Source organism: Rattus rattus, chromosome 6 (genome assembly GCF_011064425.1).
Source record: "Rattus rattus isolate New Zealand chromosome 6, Rrattus_CSIRO_v1, whole genome shotgun sequence".
Classification (NCBI taxonomy): Eukaryota; Metazoa; Chordata; class Mammalia; order Rodentia; family Muridae; genus Rattus; species Rattus rattus.
Window position 1 is genome coordinate 93,860,879 of NC_046159.1, and position 21,597 is coordinate 93,882,475.

Sequence of the window (21,597 nt, forward strand, 5' to 3'; positions counted from 1 at the left end):
TCTCATCCCTTTATCTGAGGAAATAAAAGAGACATTTGCATTTAAAAGGTTTTTTTTGTTATTGTTGTTGTTGTTGTTTTTTGGTTGATTGGTTTTGGCCCTGGTTTCAAGATTTTAGAAAAGACTTGTTTTAAGTGGAAGAAAAGCCAAGGTGTAAATGTAGATTAATGAAGTCCTAGATAGGGATGCAGGAAAAGGTTCTCACCAAAGGGATGGGAAAAACATAGGTCCTCAATGTGCAGATAGGGAGCAGCAATTTCCTGTGCTGAAGAGCAGCTCATGACTAAACCTGGAATGTGGACTTCAGGAGGCTTAAATGATGAAGAATTATTTTTTGTGAGGTCCAAAATGTTTCCACAAAAAATGAAGTTGGTGTTTATTTCTAGAGGATTTGAGTACATGACAGATATGGTATCAGGACCAGTGTAGCCCCTATCTCCTAAATAGTCCCAGAGTTCTGAGTCCCTGGTGAGTTTCCTTGGTGAACATTTCACATCTGTTGTCACAATTTCTTGCTGGGAAAATTAAAACATGCCTTTTCTAACTCCAATAAGACAAGCCTTTGGAAACTTGTTTCTACTTTCCTTTGGACTTGACCCTTTCCTGAATATTGCCATTGTTTGACAGTTACTCTCGTCTGGCTTTGCTTTGTGCCTTTCTGCTATAATATATCATATATACAATGAACTACAGAGCTAAGAAATCATAGCACCTGGGGCTGTGCCTGGGGAATAAAGACATAGCCCCCTACTTCTTCCACCCCAGTATGTCCTCAACTAGCTTGAACTTATCTTTAGAAACATTTGTTTCTCCTGAACAACTGCCTGTTATTACTTACTTCAAAACACTATAGTAATATTTAAAACAATATTATCAATGGCTTATCTGTAATTAGTGGACATTCACTCAATTTGGCTACTTAGATTGAGATGTCAGCTGCTACTGGTGTAACAGGCCATATTGCTGTACAGTGAGCCTTACATAAGCATGATAGTCTAAAACAATAAAGAACAGAATATAGTAAATATATACACCAACAACATGCTTGTCATTAAATGTTGTATACTTACCAAATTTCTGTAAGCTATACTTTCATATAGCTGGTAACACAATCAATTAGTTGACTCTATTATCACTATAAGCATAAAGATTATGCACTGCACATCCATGCTAGGATGGCCATAATGCCATTACACAGTAGGAAGTTTTCAACTCTTATAATCTGTCTTCAGGGAAGGACACTCTGAACTGAACCTAAGACGTCTAATAGTCTAAGCACATACTCTTTCATGGAGCCGTGGTCCACTATTATCTGTGGGATCTCTGTCATATATATGATAAGAATCCTCATGACCTAATCAGAGCTGCCCTAAAGGTCACTCAAGTTTGCTTTTCTTAATCCACTCCAGTTGAAAATCTTCATTAACTATTAAACCTTCATCATCATAGAAAATTCTTCTGGGGAAGACTGCTTGAGAGCTGTAACCAGGAGAAACGGGGAAGTTGTTGGTTCTCTGTGCACTGCCTTATCCACAGTAAGGAACAGATTGCAGAGATGAGGGCTCTGTCTTCACTTCTTAAAAGCTTTTGGTGTAATATATAAGGTTTTGCAAATGCCACACAAACGGCCACAGATTCAAACTTGTTAAGTTTTCTGATATACATACCTAGATCTGTTCTGAATTAAAGTTCAGCTCATCACCAATTTAATGTTTTAGCTTTAAATGAGAAAGTGATTCTTCAATTGAAGCAAAGCCCCAAACGTTAGGTTTAAGCCTGCTTTAGATTAAGATCTGGTGCGTCCACACTGCTTTCATAGAGTTCAGTGTTGGGCACCTATCTCCATCAGCCATTGTTGCCACTGCCCACGGGACAGAACAGGTCAACTTTCTAACTCGTTTGCTTTCTTCTTCCTCTCTAATGACACTAGTCTCCAACTGTTTTAAGCCCTCAATAGTGATTGTTTTGAAAAAAAAAAAAATAGGCTTATGGTTGAGAGGAGTGTTACAAGAGGAAGTATGAATACTAAACTCGGAAGGTCAGTGCGTGGGTGCGTGCCTGCGTGGGTGCGTGCCTGCGTGGGTGCGTGCCTGCGTGGGTGCATGCCTGTGTGCGTGGGTGCATGCCTGTGTGCGTGGGTGCGTGTGTGTGGGTGCATGCTTGTGTGCGTGGATGCGTGCCTGCGTGCGTGCCTGCGTGGGTGCATGCCTGTGTGCGTGGGTGCGTGCCTGTGTGGGTGCATGCCTGTGTGCGTGGATGCGTGCCTGCCTGCGTGCCTGCGTGGGTGCATGCCTGTGTGTGTGGGTGCGTGCCTGCCTGCATGTGTGCCTGCCTGCGTGCGTGCCTGCTTGCGTGCATGCAATAGTACCAGAAGGAGATATGAGTTTCACTTGAAAATAAATGAAATTTGTGTTGTCTTGGTTTCCTAATCCCTGATCCCTGTGTGCTAGGGTGGAAAAAGAAGAAACTTGGGAGAGGCAAGGCTACTGTAGTTGTGTGGTCCACAGACACATGCACTAGGCACTTTTTCAAACATAGACTCTTCTAGGAACTGATGTTCAGCATCGTTTGTCTTTTGTTGGACTACAAAAAAATTATTGTAGTACAGCTGCCTAACTTGTTGAATCATATCAAGTCTTGGTTGGTAGTACCCACTAAGAAATAATGATTGTCAGATGTGATTTGGCCACTGGAAGTCAAATGTGAAATTCTGGCTTATTTCTTACACCCCAAAAGGGAGCAATAACATCAGCTTTATTATAGAAGCCACCTTGAAGTTCTATTGATTTCTTGCAGACATACAAAATTCAAATCCTTTCTTGTTGGGATCATCAGCCCAAGTCAACCAATTTTTTTTTTGTCAAGAAGACACAAATAGAATTTCAGTACATCCACCACAATATTTAAACAATGAAAGATGGATTTTCTTTATGTAATGTGAAGAGTTAAGAGGAAATTTCTGTTGCTTTCAAAGGTATAAGTGAAGGAGAAATTTATTTAAGTAATAAAAATCCATGAAGATCAGAGTGTTTTAAGCTTTAACACTTATGAACGGTTCTTTTCCCCCCACAAATTCAGTTTCTAGATGTTATATAATAACACACAGTATTTTTAAAATATTCACTTCTTTTCTTCCTTCCTCCCTCCCTCTTTTCCTTTTGTTTTAGGTGAAAACTTCTCAGGCCAACTTTATATCATTGGCCAAACCTAAAGAGGAAAATGGAGCTATCACATAGCAATCATGGTTTCTCAAACTCATTATCTTATTCTCTCAGAATATCAATAGAAAAAACCAGAACAGATACATATATCTCATTTCCCATTTGCAGCATAGGCCATAATTTAAACAAAAATCTTAAATTTGCATCAACTTCAGCAAAATAAAATAAATTCCTACATAATCAAATAATTTTTTACAGTTTAAATACCATAAAATTGATTAGGGTAACCTACTACAATTGAATTGCATTAGACAAAGGGATTGCAGAAAACACTGTTGAGTCTCCTCATTGTCTTCATTCCGATTGAGTTAAAAAAACCGTGCCTGGAAGAGACAGGGCTATAATCTTAATGGGAAGAGGAAATTCCTTCATCAAAACCCAGTGATCCTTCTTTGCTTGGCTACTTTTCTAGACACATTTAGGGACCGAGAGAGTCTTGTTTCAGGTTAGTACCTTACCCTGCAAGAAGCATTCTGCACACATTCATTTACTTTATTTACTTTGCAACAACTGACCCCTGATATAATTCAAAGGCAAAATTAGTAAGTATAATAAGAGTTTTCTTTCTTCTGAATTTGGGACTGAATATTTATTCTTTAAAGTTTTTTTCATTTTGTTTTGTCTGCATGAGTTTGTGTGCCTCACATACATGTAGGTACCCATGGAGGCCAGAAAATGGGGTCTGATCCCCTGGGACTACAGTTAAGGGAGATCATAAGCTACCACATGGGTGCTGAATATTGAAATCTAGTCCTTAAGTAAAGTAGCCAGAACTCCTAATTGTTTAGCCCCTAAACATTCATCCTTAAAAGCACCAATCCTACAACTGATAGAGGGCTTATATCCAAAATATACAAAGAACTCACAAGTTAGACCGCAGGGAGACAAATAACCCTATTTAAAAAATGGGGTTCAGAGCTAAACAAAGAATTCACAGCTGAGGAATATGGAATAGCTGAGAAGCACCTAAAGAAATGTTCAACATCTTTAGTCATAAGGGAAATGCAAATCAAAACAACCCTCAGGTTCCACCTCATACCAGTCAAAATGACTGAGATCAAAAACTCAGGTGACAGCAAATGCTGGCGAGGATGTGGAGAAAGAGGAACACTCCTCCATTGTTGGTGGGGTTGCAGACTGGTACAACCATTCTGGAAATCAGTCTGAAGGTTCCTCAGAAAATTGGACATTTCACTACCTGAGGACCCAGCTATACCTCTGTTGGGCATATACCCAAAAGTTGCTCCAACATATAACAAAGACACATGCTCCACTATGTTTATAGCAGCCTTATTTATAATAGCCAGAAGCTGGAAAGAACCCAGATGCCCTTCAACAGAGGAATGGACACAGAAAATGTGGTACATCTACACAATAGAATACTACTCAGCTATCAAAGATTATGACTTTATGAAATTCATAGGCAAATGGTTGGAACTAGAAAATATCATCCTGAGTGAGGTAACCCAATCACAGAAAAACACACATGGTATGCACTCATTGATAAGTGGATATTAGCCCAAATGCTTGAATTACACTAGATGCACAGAACACATGAAACTCAAGAAGGATGACCAAAATGCGAATGCTTCACTCCTTCTGTAATACCCTTGGGAGGGGATAGGGAGGGAAAGTTTAGAACAGAGGCTGAAGGAACTCCCATGCAGACCCTGCCCCACCTGTGGCCCATACATATACAGCCACCAAATTAGATAAGATGGATGAAGCAAAGAAGTGCAGGCTGACAGGAATCGGATGTAGATCTCTCCTGAGAGACATAGTCAGAATACAGCAAATACATAGGCGAATTCCAGCAGCAAACCACTGAACTGAGAAAGGGACCCCCGTTGAAGGAATCAGAGAAAGGACTGAAAGAGCTTGAAGGGGCTTGAGACCCCATATGAATAACAATGCCAACCAACCAGAGCTCCCAGGGACTAAGCCACTACCCAAAGACTATACATGGACTGACCCTGGGCTCCACCTGCATAGGTAGCAATGAATAGCCTAGTAAGAGCACCAGTGGAAGGGGAAGCCCTTGGTCCTGCCAAAGCTGGATCCCCAGTGAATGGGATTCTTTGGGGGAGGGCGGTAATGGGGGGATGATTGGGAGCGGATCACCCATAGAGAAGGGGAGTGGGAGAGGTTAGGGGGATGTTGGCCTGGAAACCAGGAAAGGGAATAACATTTGAAATGTAAATAAGAAATATCCAATTTAGTAAAGGTGGGAAAAAAAAGAAAAAAAAAAGCAGTTTGTCATGGCACTGGTTGGATCCAAATGCAAATGCATTATTTCTTATGCATATACCTTTTCTGAATTTTGGACCGGGTTTTCTTTTTAAAGAACATAATAAATACCTTATGATTTAATGATATTTCTCATTCAGAGCAGAGCCTTGCTATGTAGACCAGGCTAGTCCCCAGTGAACTGATGGTTCTCTTTGACTATAGAACTTCTCCTCTATTCATGTGACTTACTATTTTACTTCCAATCCTGATGATGATAAGACTGCTACGGAAGAACTCTCAGAAAACTTTATGGAGTGCCATAAAGTTTGTTTCCGTAAAGTTCTAAGTTTCCGAGACCTGCATGTAGTCAGGACTGTGAGAGGAAGCTTTCTGTAGAGCCAAGTAGGCATCTTAAAGTAGGTGAACTGGAACACAGTTTTAATTACACCAGAGTGAGGTGGTTTATAGCTCACAGCTTTGCACCTAAACAATAGGTTTGAAGTACCGACTAATTGTAATTTTGTCAGTAATAACCTTGAGTCATGGATAAACAAAAGCATGGAATGCTAACTTGGATCTGTGAGGGGCCAGGAGGGTTAATCTAATTTAGATTAAACAATGGGTTCTATAAATTCAATATTTCATGTGCATCTTAATTTAGAATTGCTAGAGAAAGTATAAAAACTTAGCCAAAGAGTTTTGTTTTAATCTTTAATTTGAAGATAATCATCAGATTCAAGGGATTTCCAGAGTACAAAAGAATAAAGTTTTCATTTAGTTAAGGTGGATAAATGTGCAAAAAGCTTGTGGAAGTTAAAAATAGTTGCACATATAAATCAAATGCTCCTCTCTTGTACTCTTGGAACAAGAATTGTCAGTGCCAGTTTTGTGCAATTTATCACACTGTATCTGGCTGCATGGCCTCTACTGTTAATCCACAATGCCTATTTAAATTGTTCCTGGTTAGTTAACCATTTGTATTCATCTAATGGTTAAATTGGAGTGTTTCAATGTGGCAGAAGTCATCCTTGACTCAGAGTTTTAACCTGTGCCTGAGGAGTCCAGCAAACTTTTGCTGATAAAGAATGGGGGTGAGCAAGATGCAATCCACAGACCACAGGAAGCCCAAGAAGAAGGATGACCAAAGTGCAGACACTCCCACTCCTTCTTAAAAGGGGAAAAATATCCATAGAAGGGGATATGGAGGTAAAGTTTATAGCAGCAACTGAAGGAATGGTCATTCAGAACCTGCCCCACATGTGGCCCATATATATACAGGCACCAAAACTGGATAAGATCGATGAAGCTAAAAAGTGCATGCTGAAAGGGACCAGATATAGTACTCTCCTGAGAGACACATCCAGAACATGTCAATACAGACGTCAATGCTAGCAGCAAACCACTGATCTGAGAACAGGACCCCCTTTGGGGAATTAGAGGAAGGATTGAAAGAGCTGAAGGAGCTTGCAACCCTATAAGAACAACAATGCCAACCAACCAGAGCTTCCAGGGACTAAACCACTACTGAAAGACTATAAATGGACTGACCCAGGGCTCCAACTGCATATGTAGCAGAAAGTAGACTTGTTGGGGCACCAGTGGAAGGGGAAGCCTTGGTTCTGCCAAGGTTGGACCCCCAGTGCAGGGGAATATGGGGAGAGTCTTAAGAGGGGGTGGATGGAGGGAACACCAGTATGGGGGAGGAGGAGGGGATGGGGGCTTATGGACAGGAAACTGGGAAAAGGAATAACATTTGAAGTGTAAATAAATATATCTAATTTAAAAAAAATGAATGCGGGTGAAAATTTAAGCACATGAAGAGATTGATGTAGAAGAAACAGTATGTCTTTGCTATACATTCCTGGCAATGGGCTTTTGCGGTTGAATGTTAGCCACACAGACAATTTGTTTGCTGGTCTTTCATGCACACTCATGTGGCAGGAGAGTGACACACCCTCACTCCGAGTAAAGAAAACATGGAGGCCATGCATTAAACTCTCTCAGAATCACTCTAGACATATCCTCTTCTTGGCAAGACTTGATTTGTATTTTTCATAGTGTAAATCTGAATATTGTACATTCTTGAACTATGTGAGTCATTTTAATGAATTATTGAGCCCGAAGAAAGAGTAGGAATCCCCAAATTTGAACAGTTGGCTAGACCATGTCTGGTGCATGGATGGTACTGGGAACTTGCTCTTGTGAGGACCACACTAACTTGGGCAGCTGATGTCACAACTGTGTTGTGCGCTGCAGAGGTAATTTCAATGAGTTGAGATTTCTGTGAAGAAAATACAATAGGTGGTAATGAGGTCTGGTGGACTATTCTAGTACAGTGGATGGAGAGACATCTCTGAGATCAACACTCAGAACTTCACCATGGGATGAAGATGAAGCCTGTGCCAGAAAGTTTCAGGAAGAGGAAACAGCAAGCAAATGTTCTGGAAGTGGCTACAAGAACAGCATATTGGAGTTACAAGATGAATCCAACTGGAATGGAGGGGTGAGGCATAACTGCTGAACAGGGCTGGGCGTGCAGATCCTTTTTGGAGGATTTTGGAGGTTTGCATGTTCAATGTGATGGAAAACCATCAGATGGTAGCAAGACAAAAAACAATATAACTAATTGAAAGCTTTGGAAACTTTCTCTGGATGCTAAGTGGAAAAGCCTTATGTGGCCAAGTTAACTTGACATTTTGTGGTTTTTGTCTTGTTTGCTTTGTTCTGTTTTGAGGCAGGATTTTGCCAAGTAGCCCAGGCTGGCACTGCACACTATCCTCCTGTTGCTGTCCTTTAAGTGTTGTGGCTTTATGTGTGTTTCACCATGTCTGGCTTATGGCTACATTGCCATTGAGACCTTCCTTTCAGTCACCCTAAGGCAGGAGTATAGGAAATGCTTTTTATACATTGCTCTGTATAGATGCTGAGTATATGTACGATACTGTGTGGATGCAGGTTGAAATACAAATGTGTGGAGGAAGATAGGGATATAGCTTAAGGGAAGAACACATCCTCATTCAAAGTATAGCAGTGAGTGGTAGTTACTATAACTGGGTTTAAAAACTGCATTAGAATATAAAATCTGTATTAAAACAGCAAAAGAACATTGGCACAATTCTATACACTTTTTTAAAAATTGCACACAAATCTCAGTTTTCAAACATGCAGATCCAATGGTAGCAAACTATGACCTTTGAGACAAATTCAATCTGTCACCTGTTTGTATCAATAAAATGCTATTGGCATCCGGCCACGATGCTTGGTTTACACATTGCCAGTGGCAACTTTTGAGTGACAGAGCTGAGGATTTCTGACAGAGATCACTGGCCCACAGAAACTACACAATGTCCTCCTGGTCCTTTAGGGAGAGTGTTTGTTGAGCCCCGAGCTAGGTGAGACTACTCCTTGGCAAACTAATATAGGATACATTGTTGGGTTTATACTATATTCTGTAGGATCCTCCAGATCCTTTGAGGGGCACTCACAAGGGATGGTAAGCAAAAAGGGGACAAGTAGGAGCCAGTGAAGGAGAAAAGGGAGAGGCTGTGTGCACAGATAGCACAGTCCTAGGGGTCAGTTAATGCTGCTGAACTCCGATCATTGTCCCTGTACTTCCATGTTAAAAGGACTAGCTAGCTGCCAATGCTCAAACACAATTCACAAGGCAAGGCTTCTCTAAGAATAGGTACAGAGTCAAGGAGGAAGGCTTGGAAGTATCGAGAGCTAGACTACATTTAGAATCACCTAGGATACAAGCCTCTTTGCAAGCTTAGAAATTATTTAGTTATTAAGTTAACTGAAGCAAGAGGGTGTACACTTTAACTCGGGGAGCTGGAGTCCATGGGCTAGGCTCCTCAAGTTGATAAAAGAAGGCAGTTGAAGACTAACATGGCCCTGCCTCCTGAGGAATCACATGACTAACCACCTCAACATCCTGTTTTCTTTAAGTTGCCTTTGTCAGAGTAACAGGAAATGTAACTAATACACAAGGGTGGCAGGTATGAACTAGAGTATAAGGTTGTTAAGACAGGCCTCTATTGTCTGATATTGAACCTGCTGCTCTCTACACAATGAAATGATAACATAAGGGTGGAAGTGTAGGTTATTAATGCTTTCAGAGACCCAACTATCAGTGTTACTAATAAGACATTTTTGGAATAGTAGAGAAGACTGGGACTCTAAGAAAAACACTGATAGATTTCTGGTTTCCTCATCTACAGTGGAGGTAAGGCTGAATGTGGACAGTAGAAGGCCAGGGAAGGTAAGAGCTTATTCAAAGGTGCAGGTGCCTAGAGGGAGCTGAGATCTGATTCGAGGGATGCTTGATTTCAAAGCATGTCCTCTTCTTGCTGCCTTGTGCATTGTATATGTATATGTATAAGTATGGTCGATCACTGAGCAGGCAGCCACTCTGTGGAGCATCTCAAGCTCTGCTCCAAATCTGGGTCAGAGTTTATATTCTGCTCATATCATAGGTAAAATCTAAGAATACTACAGCCTTGGTCAAGGTAATGGGGGAATGAAAGTGATCAAAAATTCACCAGATATGTGTATGAAACTATGAAGTAATTTTAAAAAAGATGCACAACATCATTCTACAATGATTCTGAGCTCTTATGCTCAGTTTCCCTCTAGTAATTCAAACTCCCAGCCTTGCCTCCTCAACTTTGTAAGAAAATTTGCTCTGTCGGCAACTGATCCCAGGGGTCATGTGTCATTTTTCTCAATAAAGGCCACCGGTAGGATTTAGTTCTTGGAGTGCAACCTGGAATAGGCTAAAATCTTTATCTACTGTTTTTCTCAATTCCCAGAGTGTCCCACAGCAGGAAGTTATAAAATCAATAGGTAAAGCCTTATTCTCTTTTGTGAATAGTGAGATCTGTGAGAGAAGTTCAGCAGAGGAATCTGACCGTGGGGATCCAAGTTATGGAAAATAAATTCTTCCTTGTAAGTGGGAATGCTGTCACTTCCGTAGACAGTACCCAGTTTAGGAAGAGATGACTATACAAGAAGAGAACAAGATGTCATGGGGCCCATCAGCCAGCCACATCAGGAAAGTCCTGCCTGGAAAGCACTCCTCATCCTGATTACCTCAAGGGATGCTGTTCTTTCAAATATAAGCAGCCTTTGAAATCATGAACCAGAAAATAAGTTATGCATACACAAATGTACATCTTCATACATATTCACACACACACACACACACACACAACAGTATAGCTACAAAATAGACTCTTATTTTTTCCAATTATAATTATTTTGCTTTCCATTTCAACAGTGAATTCGCAGCTGAAGCTCAAGTGGAATGATCAAATAATATTAAAGCATTCATTCCTCCCAGGCTAATGGTCCATCATTTCTAATTTTTGAAAGTTACCAAAGAGGCTGGAAGATAGAAACAAAGGCTTTCTTCCACTTCATGAATTGCTGACTACGTTAATTGGACCTGACCTCAGATGCATCCTGGGGCTTATTCTTTAATGGGAAATGAGTCTAGGTTGTGAGCTTGAGAATTTCATTGTCTTGGGTTCTTCCTAGAGCCTTGCTAGCTCTGTACTTGCAAACATTCAATGGTAATAGTAGAGGAGACTGAGAAGAAAAACACGGGTTAAAAATATAAGCTATAAATAAACAGAAAGTCTTTGCTAGAAATGAAAGCAAAGGGAAAATGAGAAGCTACATATTTTATGCCCTTACCTTCTGACTTGCATGTTTGTGGACTGTAAATTAAGGTTTTCGGATAGTTTGAGCTCATAGTAGGTAGGTTTAGTTAGGACTCATACCACATGATGCTATCACTCAGAAATTCATAGGTAGGAGACAAGCTCAGAGTATTAGTCTAATCTTCCTCATAGGTTCTACCATTCATCCCAGCCATGGGTTAGTATCAAGCTCTCTGTATCTGTGCTTTGCCATAAACCATGAGCGAGATTCTGGACCAGTCACTGAACCTTCTGTGATCTATTTCACTCATCTGTGTCTGTGAAATGAGAAGTCTGCGTTGTCTTATTTCTGAGACTCTTTCATCTACCCATAGGAGAATAGGTTCTTTGTTTTTGGTTTAAGATATACTTAAAATGTGTTTGTGTGTGTGTGTATGTATGTACATGCACACATGGACATGTATGTGCCTTGAATGTATGTGCCTATACTGTTATAGTACAAAAATAGGATGGACTGAAGGAGCCAAAGGGGATTCCACAGGAAGAAGAACAATATCAACTAACTGGACCTCCTCCCCCCAAGAGCTCCCAGAGACTAAACCACCAACCAAAGGGTACACATGGAGAGACCCATGGATTCATCAACATATGTAACAGAGGATTGCCATATCTGGCATCAATGGGAGGGGAAGCCCTTGGTCTTGTGGAGGCTCGATGCCCCAGTTTAAGGAGATGCTAGGGCAGTGAGGCAGGAGTGGGTAGGTGGGTGGGGGATCACTCTCAGAGAAGCAGGGGGATGGGGAATAGAACAGGGAGGTTTGTGGAGGGAAGTAAGGAAGGAGGACAACATTTGGAACATAAATAAATAAAATAACCAATAAAAATAAATAAACTTAAAAATGGGAATGGAAGGAAAAACTTTGGAGCATCTTGTTAGGATTTTTTACTACTAGTAAACAAATTTATACACTTTGGAATGTCTTCTGGTGTTGATCCTTCAATGTTTATTCTGAGAAGACTATCATTATAGAAAAAAATCCACATAGGGAAAACCCAAGTAGTAGACTTAGTTAATGACAAGGTAGGGTTGGAGAAGGAAGGAAGGTGATCTTCTAATACATGCCACTATCACCTTACATAGACTGTCCACAGGTAATTCTCTCTTCTGCTGAGTTAGGAGACAACTTTGCATGGTGATGGCATCAGGAAGTAAGGCAAGCCAGAAGCAAAGAGTGTTACATAAGAGAAGTCCTTAAAGAGTTAAGAGCTCCCAATGAGGGAGCAAAGAATCTTAGGAAAATAGCTTCTGGGGATCCGGAATTCCGTAAGGGAATTGCAAAGTCCACGGCTTTGCAATTTCGCTACTTGGGTTCATACTTGTTGTGAAGTCAGAATCTGGCTCCAAGATCAAACATGGCTACATCATTTTATATCCATCTTGATGTATGTTTTTAACTTCCAAATAGTTTGTAGGCATCTGGCATGTGTTATTGCTGAGGACATTAAAGTATATCAGATATTTTTTATTTTTGAGGAGTTGACAGTCAGAACTGGGAAATATTTCATCTCTACTACAATTGAAGTTGACCACACTCTTCCTAGCTACTCTTTTTATCTCCCACTCCCAGAATCAACCTCAGTATAATAAAACTTAAAGAAAGCCATTGGTTTGAACTTTTGTACTGGATGCCAACAAACCATAGAGAAAACTAACAACTGAATAAGAAGTACCCATTCTAAAGTCCTAAGTCAGGAAAGCTTAGCTAAGTGGTTACCTGACCTGAGAGAAGCCAAGGAAGTGAGAAAAAGCCAAGTTTCCTCAGCAGGTCCAAGGATTTGACAATGAGCTCCCGCCTCTGCTTTAACTCTCAGCATCCTTTAACTCAGACAAAGTGAACCTGTAATGATTTTATCTTAACCAAGGCATCCTTTGTCTATATTGTCCTCCTTATGCCTGCAAGCATGGGAAAAAACTTTGAAATGACCTATCCATGTTCTAGTCCTCTCACTCAGTGCCTTAAACATCTTTCTGCTACAAGGCCAACCTCCTTTTCTCAGCCACCATTTATTCCATTTGATGGAATAAAGTGTTAGAGCTCAAGAATCACAAAATAAAGCTTGTTAGGAAGATGGAGAGAAGTTATTATCAGCTGTTTCTCTTTCCCTAGCTTGGGATCCGCCTACAATGTCAGAAGACACTGCTGTAGTGGGAAGAAAACAGAGCATATACCTGCTTCCTCCTGCAGGCCAAACAGGAAGACTTCTTAGTCACTCTCAGAGTTAGATTGGCACCTATGGGTACGTTTTAAACCATGTGGGTATGTGGGCAAAGAGATTTATGTAATTTCTAAGTTGGCTCTCAAAGAGCAGTCAGGGCCACCAGTCTTCTCTGTTCTCACACTATTGAGGAGAGAAGACCACAAGGATGAAGAAGCTACTTAACTCAAGTAGCATGAGCTTATTATCTTAAGATGTTTGAGGTTTCAGAACTGGTATTGCAAGTCCAGCCTATTCTCGGTAATTCAGTAAGCCAGGTGAAGAAACTGGAGACTTCTTGTACCTCAATATTTCTTGCTTCTCGGTGATTGCCTTTGTCTAGTTAGGCATTCCTCAGGGTCATCAGCCACACTTTAGAATGAATTAGTCTGGTGAGACTGCTATATGCTACCAAATTTTCTTCCATTGCCCTGAGAGAGTAGAGCCTTTACTACTGAGGATGAAGCGGGTAGTTGAGACACTTTCACAGTATGGAACATTCTAGTTCAGGCACTGGGGTGAGAATGGTGGGTATCTTGGTGAGCTCTGGGTAGGTATGGAGCCAGAAGATCTTAGGTACATAGAATGCTATAAGAAATGATTTCTAAGGTTGAGAGGAGAAAGATTATCTTCAGTGCCTTCCCGGTAAATGTTAGACCTGTGCACCCCCAAGAACATAAGAGACATGTTTTCTTTCTCATTCAAATCCTCACCTCAAGTCTAATGGAATGTGGTAGATAAGAGGATTCTAAAGGAACCACACGGACCTTTGTAAACTTAGCTGTGAAATAAATTTGCAAACCACCTCACAGGGGCGGGGACTGAGAAGAATCAAGGAATGACTGAACACAAAGGCTTCCTTTAGATTCAGATCCTGTACCAGGGTCCTTTCCCTTTCTTATCTTTTGCCTCCCTGAGGCAGCAAAGCAAAAGGGAGATAAACAATCTTTCTCCTTTCTCTGAAGCCTGGGGAGCTGCTATCTCTTCACAAGGAAACTGGCTTTTCCTCCTCCCCTTGTCCAGCCCACTGAACCCTACTGGAAATGTTTTCTAGGTAGTGATTCAGTGTAGAGACAGGGGTGTGCTAATTCTGGGTGAGGGAACAGCAGGCCAGACTCGTTGATTGCAAAATTCTTGCAGCAAACGGAGTGTGTGGCCTTTCCAATACTCCGGCATAGATGATGCCTTTTGCAACAACAAATGTCCATAGTCATGTGGCGACAACTCCACCACCACCTCTTTTCTCACTGGCCTTTGTCTTTATTGTCACCGTGCCTTCAGCCTGGGCTTGGATATCTTTCCTCTCTTGCTTTCTCATATTTGACTCCCAGTTACCTCTGAAACTTAAAGAAATTGCATTTGCATCTTAAGAGTGCCTTGTGACTCCAGTGTCCTGCCTGTTAGCTCCTTTTTTCTGAGCCATTTCTGGCATAGATGGGAAGCAGTCTCTAGTAACACATGCCTCTAATTGTTTCTGCCTAGGTTTATTGAAAAGGCTTGCCTTTGTAGCAAACTTTCTCCTAATTAATTGCTTAAAGTCTATATCCCTAGAGGCAAGATGGTAAATCTTCACTTCATATGGCTGAGAGCAAAACAATTACCCAGCAAATCCTATATTCCTGCAATTAATTATAGTCACTATGTACAGTAGAATAAGATTTCTGTCTTCAAAAACTGATTCTTTTGTTCATGAAATTTTCCCAGCAGCCTCAGAGGATGTGCTTGTATCTAAGTTGCATAAGTGTCTACTCTGATATTGAGTCCTGGTTCCCTTGTTTTTCCCTATGTTAAACCTGTAGTTTAAGAGAGATGTGTAATTTCTCTGCAATTTTTATCAAAGCAAGCCATCCATTACCGGTCACATTTCAGTTTTATTTAGATTGGAGGTTTCTATTTGGATGGATTTGAAGGAGAAAACAACAGCAACCACCCTGTCAAGGCCTACGTATTTCACGGTGCTGTAGGAGGCACAGGACAGCCGTAAATGGAAGGTACCGATTTGGTTTAGCACTTTGATTACATGGGTCTATGAGTTCAGATCAATCAGAGTGAAAGTTGAAACTCAGTAGGCATGAGGAAATCACCTGCATCCTTGAAGGAGCTGGACGGAGCTCCCAGAAAGTATTTCATTCTCTGTAAGTTAGCCTAGAACTCTGACCTAATGCACCACACATGTCTAGAGGGTAGCTGATGCTGTGCGATGGGGTGGTAGGTTTTTGTTTTCCTCAGAGAGATGGAAACAGAGAGGGTAGCTGTTCCTTTGTGAATTTTTTTCCGAAGCTCTGCAGAGATCTTAAAGCAAGCTCATCTCCATAAACAATGGCATGAATTCACAAGGCCTAAAAGACTTCATGAACCCAATCCTTTGAGCATTATGCGGGTGGGTGGGGCTTGTATCAGACAGAGACACAATGCAATATTTTTTTAAAATGTAGATTTAGTTTATGCGTGTAAATGTTTTGCATGTAAATATGTCTATGAGTCACAAATGTGCCTGGTGTCCAGAGAGGTCAAAGGTTCCCTAGAGATGGAGTTCCAGAGAGTTGTGAGCTTCCATGTAGGTTCTAGAAATCAAACCTGAGTAGTTTTCAAGGAAGACGAATGTGCTTAACCACTGAGCCATCTGTCTAATTCCCCAAGCTGAGTAATGTTTTTCAAAGACACTTGAATTTAACTGGCTTTTGACAGAAGGAAAAACATGGAGTCAAAAATCAATAGTGGTCTTGTGTTCCTAGTCTCTGTTCCAACTTCAGGGAATTTACAAGGGTACTTGGAAATTTGTCATGTAAATGCCACCTGAAAAGAAATAATTTGTTCATTTGTATTATAGAAATGCCAATGTTTGAATGTTTGCTTTATGTGCTGCACATGGAGTTGCAAGTGTTCAAGGAGATTGGGCAAGTCGAAATCCTGGGAAATACAGTCCACATGGAATCTTTGGTTGTAGCTTAGCCCACGTTAGAAGGTTCTTAAAGGGAAATTGGTGCATAAACTGCTGACTGCTGACTGCTCCCGAGCAGAGCAACTCCATACAACGGTTTCAGTTTTCTGGGGAAAAGGAATATATCTCACAAATACAAGAGTATTTCACATAATTTCTTTTCTATTTTCATTAAATATTGGGTAAAGTATGATGTAAAGGCATTTTCTGAACTACAGCATTCTAACTTTATAAAAACTGTGCATTGCCCACGGATGGAGTTTTCCTTAGTGATGGGTCTATCTAATTTGCCTTCATCTGGAATCAACTCAAACCCAAGCCTCAGGACACTCTTGTGAGGAACTTTACTTGACTGCATCTTTTGGGGTCAGAAGATTCACCATACATCTGGGCCTCACCTTCTGGTGTCAGCCTACTTAAAAAACACACACATATGCGTGGTAAAAGGAAGCTTTCACTTTTTGTCTGCCTTCCCTCACGCTTACTGGCAAGTTTACCTGTCCTACCGCTGGTGTTAGAGTCTTCTTCCTCCATATTCCAATGTAGACGGAAGACCAGCTGAGGCATCAAGTCTCACAGACTAAACAAATGCTGGATTCTTGGCCTTTCCATCAGGAGATGGCCATTATCGGACTACTCAGACTATAGCCTTTAAGTTATCCTAATAAATTCATAAATGCGCTCTCTCTCATATATATATGTATTTTTAAAATTTTATTATGTGTATATTATAACTTTAAATTTTACTACTCCTTTCCCTCTAGAGTACCCAGAATAATACGGTCTTGGATAGAAACTTAAATGAACATTTATTATTATTGATCATGTATTAGTCATTATTTTCTTTCTTTTATTAAGATAGAATCTAGGTTGGGAAGATGCCTCAATAGATAATGTGTTTGCTAAGAAGGCATGAGGGCCTGAGTCAGATTCCATTTTATAAGATGGGACATGACTATGTGTACCTGCATCCCCAGTGGTGGAGTTTCCGGGCAGGTAGACCTCAGGGGCTCACTGGTTCCCTTGGCTAGTCAAAACAGTGTCATGTAGTAGACAGTGACAGAGCGAGCTATTCCAGAACTCCAGAATCAGCATCTAGCTGGCACGTGTGCATGCATGCATGTATGCACACAGACTCCTACCTTAAATGCACCTTTTATCATTCCTTTTGAGAAATCAGCTATAATAATGTTATATCAGAAAACCTAGTATTAAATTATAAAACATCTGTAGGTTCTAACACTTTTTTCATGGGAACTTCTCAAAACACATTTGAACTACCTTCTCCTACTGCCAGATCACCTAGTGAAGTGCTGCGTAGAGAACACCCGTGATAAACTCTTCCTGATCCCTAACTTATTTTCTAAGGGAAATCAATCTCATATTAGCTAAATAATATATTAGGTATAAAAATTATATACTCTAACATATAACCTTCTCTTTACAGTATTTAAGGTACTAAGTCAATCGACCACTTAATTGGAACTTTTCTCTAGTTCAAAGTGAAATTCAGAATTAGAACTAATAAACCAGAGGTATTTACATATATATTAATAATTAATTATGACAGAACAAAATTTATTTACAGTATACAATATTCAAGAGTCCTACTATAAAGACCATGATAGCTCATTTCTTAGCATATTTTTTAATATACATATTGTTTACTGTTCTGAGCCAATATCTTTTCCTAATGAGTTGAAACCAAGTATCTTACTGAGCTCTTCTACTAAGTCTAGATACACAAATAAAGTGTTATTGTTTATAGCCAAGACTTCATAAAGATCTTTCTGACCAATTCTCTAGGTAGCGTTTTTTTCCAATGTAAGAAGAGAAAGATCAGTCTAAATGTCACCCCTCTTTTGTATTAGCATCGCCTCCTTTTAGCCTCTGACTGTCCAAATAACTAAGCAGTAAACTGCTAAGTGTGCCTCCTCACATTTCTTAGGACACCTCTTTGAGTGGATGCAACTATCTATTATTGAGTAGGCCTAATTGTCCACTGATTTATAGAAGTTGTAAAGAATATTCCATTTCACATAATGCTTTGCTCAGAGGAATCCAAACTTGGGCACTAAAAACCTTTATAGCCTCCCCAGGAGGCATCGGGATGCAGGTGGTATTCTCATTACTACAGCTGATATAATAGAGAGGTTTACCTGGGGTCTTCGAGCAAGCCTGTTATCGAGGGAGTGGAGTCTAGGTTTCCCTTTGCCTAGAATACAACCACAAAAAGCACAGAATTCCCAGGAGTGTTGCCTGAATCACATGTGCAGGAAATAGAGGGAAATGATGCCCAGGATGCTCATTGCTGAATCCCCATAGCAACCTTCCACTTGTTCCCCTCGCACTGCACATAAAGCACACTGAAGGGTATCAAACAACATAAAACCTGAATGGTGCCCCTAATTAGGTGGGGCCATCATGCTCACTCTCTTACCTCCCACTGTCCAAGCTAGCAGCCCCCAATTCCTCTCTGTGGTGCCTAAGACTGAAAGCAGGACATCGTTACAGAAACAATCTTTGCCTTTTAAGGGACCATCAAGCTTTGATGATGATGGAGTTTGATTGCTATAATGTCAAACTTTATATGGCCATAATCCAAGTTTACAATAATACATTAAGCTATAATGCTACTATTTATATCACCATAAACTCAGTTTTATGGTGATATAAATAGTCATGCTAATGGCATTAACAGCAGCACACAGCGGAATCCCAGCTGTTGAGTGGCACTTTTATGCTGTTAGCATTGCTATTTATACTACCATAAGCTTAGGTAGTCAAACTTGTTACATATGAATAGATGAGGAAGATGGATATTCACATCTTATGCCTGGATTGAGGCTTCTATGTTGGACACACCCTCTTCTGCAATAAAGATCCATGTAGCTCTCTATTGGTCCTATTTTTTTTTTTTTTTGAAAAACACGCATGTTTTCTGGCATCTTCTGAGCAGCCTGGAAACACTATTTGAATGTGATAAGAAAGTGCAAGCCACAGCTGCTGGGCAAACTTACTGTCTCCTTGGCAGCGCAGGGGACCCACGCTCAGCTTGGCTTCTGAGCCTTGTCGGTCAGTATCTCCAACCACCACCTGGCTCACTGGCAGGTGATCTTTGTAGGATAAGAAGCCAGCATCCTTCCTCCTGCATCACAGGGAGACAGAAAAACATGTGGAGGCTGTGTTAGAATTATAGCTTATGTTGTCTGATCACCGTTGGCATTTTTAATAGTTGTTCAGAAATGTACTTAGTAAAACCCCAAATAGAGTTTGCTCTCCTTCCCCAGTAACTGCTCAGAGCGGGGCTCAGAGGCACCCCTGGCATGACCATCTGATGGAAAATAGAACTGACATTCTCATTTCCAGAACTTGTAACTAATAAGCCATTCGCTCTTTTAGGTGGAAATTAGACCAAACCACATACACCACAGGTGATCACATGCAGAGTTAATGGAAAGTTCAACAGTCACCAGAATGAGATACCAAACAGAAATATTTGTCTCTTTAATTGGTTTGAAGCAATTCCTTGGGAGACTTTCTTCCCTGCTGTGCATCAGCTAAATACAGGACATCTTTTGTTTCCTGGTCTTTCCATATTTACTTGAAGGACTGAAATAGTTCATGAAAGTCTCCAGGATAGAGCAGGTGCTTCATAAATACCTGGCTCTATGGATAAGGAGTGGAGCTGGCCACATTTGGATTTCCGCCTGGGTTATTCTGTGTACCCTGCAGTTACCCTGTTCCATATCTTCTAACTTGATCCCATACCTACATTTAATTACATAAATTTTTATTAATTATTGAGAATTTAATATATTCATACAATGAATTTGATCATATTATTCACTCACCTCCTCTCTCTCCAACTCCTCCCAGATCTACCTTAACTCTTCATGTCCCTCCCATTTTTATGTCCTTTTTTTTTAACCACTAAATCCAATCAGTGCTGCCTAGATATTTTTGGGTGTGGTTGGACTATACACTTATTGTGTAATTCTTATTTATAGATGAAATAATTTCTCAAGATACATTCAATTAATCTTACATATTGAAGTTACACATGATGTCCCAAATTTAAGAATGTCTGCTGAGTTTTACATACAATTACCCTTATGCCCTCATATACCACATCAAGTGAGAACTAGATCTGCTTATGCTTAGAGGAACTATCTGATCTGTTGATGCTTTCCTAGGGTATAGCTAATTGTCATAAAACTGATATTCTTTGCTATGTCAGAAAAATCCCAATAAAAAAATTAATCATCCTAGATAACATGAAAAAGTTACCTTCTCCACCTATTCTTGTCAAGTATCTGAATAGAAGTCCACTGAATTTAAAGTTGCAAAGAGATATATATGAAATATACAATGAAAAAGAATATCAGATCCCATATTGCCTATGGAAACCAATCCACAGATGGCAGTAGGCGTTTTGACTGGCACAGATTTTTCTGATGAGATTTTTCATCACTTGCCCAGAGAGCAGTTAACCTCAAAAGGATTTACCTGATATATATATATATATATATATATATATATATATATATATATATATAAAATTTCACATGCAAACATAATTTTGTTAGAATCAATGACCTTTAGAGATTGAGGTCAATCTAATTTAGGGAGACATTAAGTACTATTTATCATGTTAGCATAATACACTAATTATATGTGATGGTGGGCTTGTACATTAGAGGAATTCTGCCATCCAACTCAGATGAGCTCTGACTCAGACTCGTGCATGGTCTACCAGAACTGTTAGCTACAGAAGTAAAACTTGAGTCTCTGGGTCCATCCTTGAACTGTTCTACTCCAGTAAAGCTTTCCTGAGGAATTTGGGTTATACTCAGCTGCTTGTCCCCTGCCTGTGGAGACATCAAAGAAGCCTGCAGACAGGCATCTCAGTCCTGCCCTTAGCTCAGTGAAAACATATTTACAAAAACTTTATGTAAAAACAAACACTGGAATTCTCACTCTAGAGAGCTTGTTTTGCTTCCAGATGTTATGAAAGTTCCCATTTTAGCAGTCTGTCCTATAAATCCTGGCAGAGAGAAATGACTTTTTCTTAGGGAAGCTTTTAGGGAGACTTGGGTAACTTGCCAGAGAATGATGAGAAAAACATTTGCCCATCCTCTTGGCAGAAGCAATACCTAAGTGAGGCTGTCAAAGAAATGTGTGGGAGGCTGTTGTTTGGACTAAGGCTACAGATCAGGCTGTCCCAGCATGGACTCCCTTGTGCCAACTGCCGTAGAACAGTACAGGCCAGTTTTCTAGGAAGGAG

General features: G+C 40.3%; 1 protein-coding gene across 1 annotated transcript in view; it reads right to left on the reverse strand.

The window, feature by feature from the left end:
- Cntnap2 (contactin associated protein 2) overlaps window positions 1-21,597 on the reverse strand; it is a 2,154,251-nt gene that overhangs the window by 396,365 nt on the left and 1,736,289 nt on the right. The window contains exon 16 of the mRNA XM_032907255.1: window positions 19,331-19,458. Within this exon, the coding sequence (XP_032763146.1) occupies window positions 19,331-19,458 (128 nt within the window). The remainder of the gene's footprint in view (window positions 1-19,330; window positions 19,459-21,597) is intronic.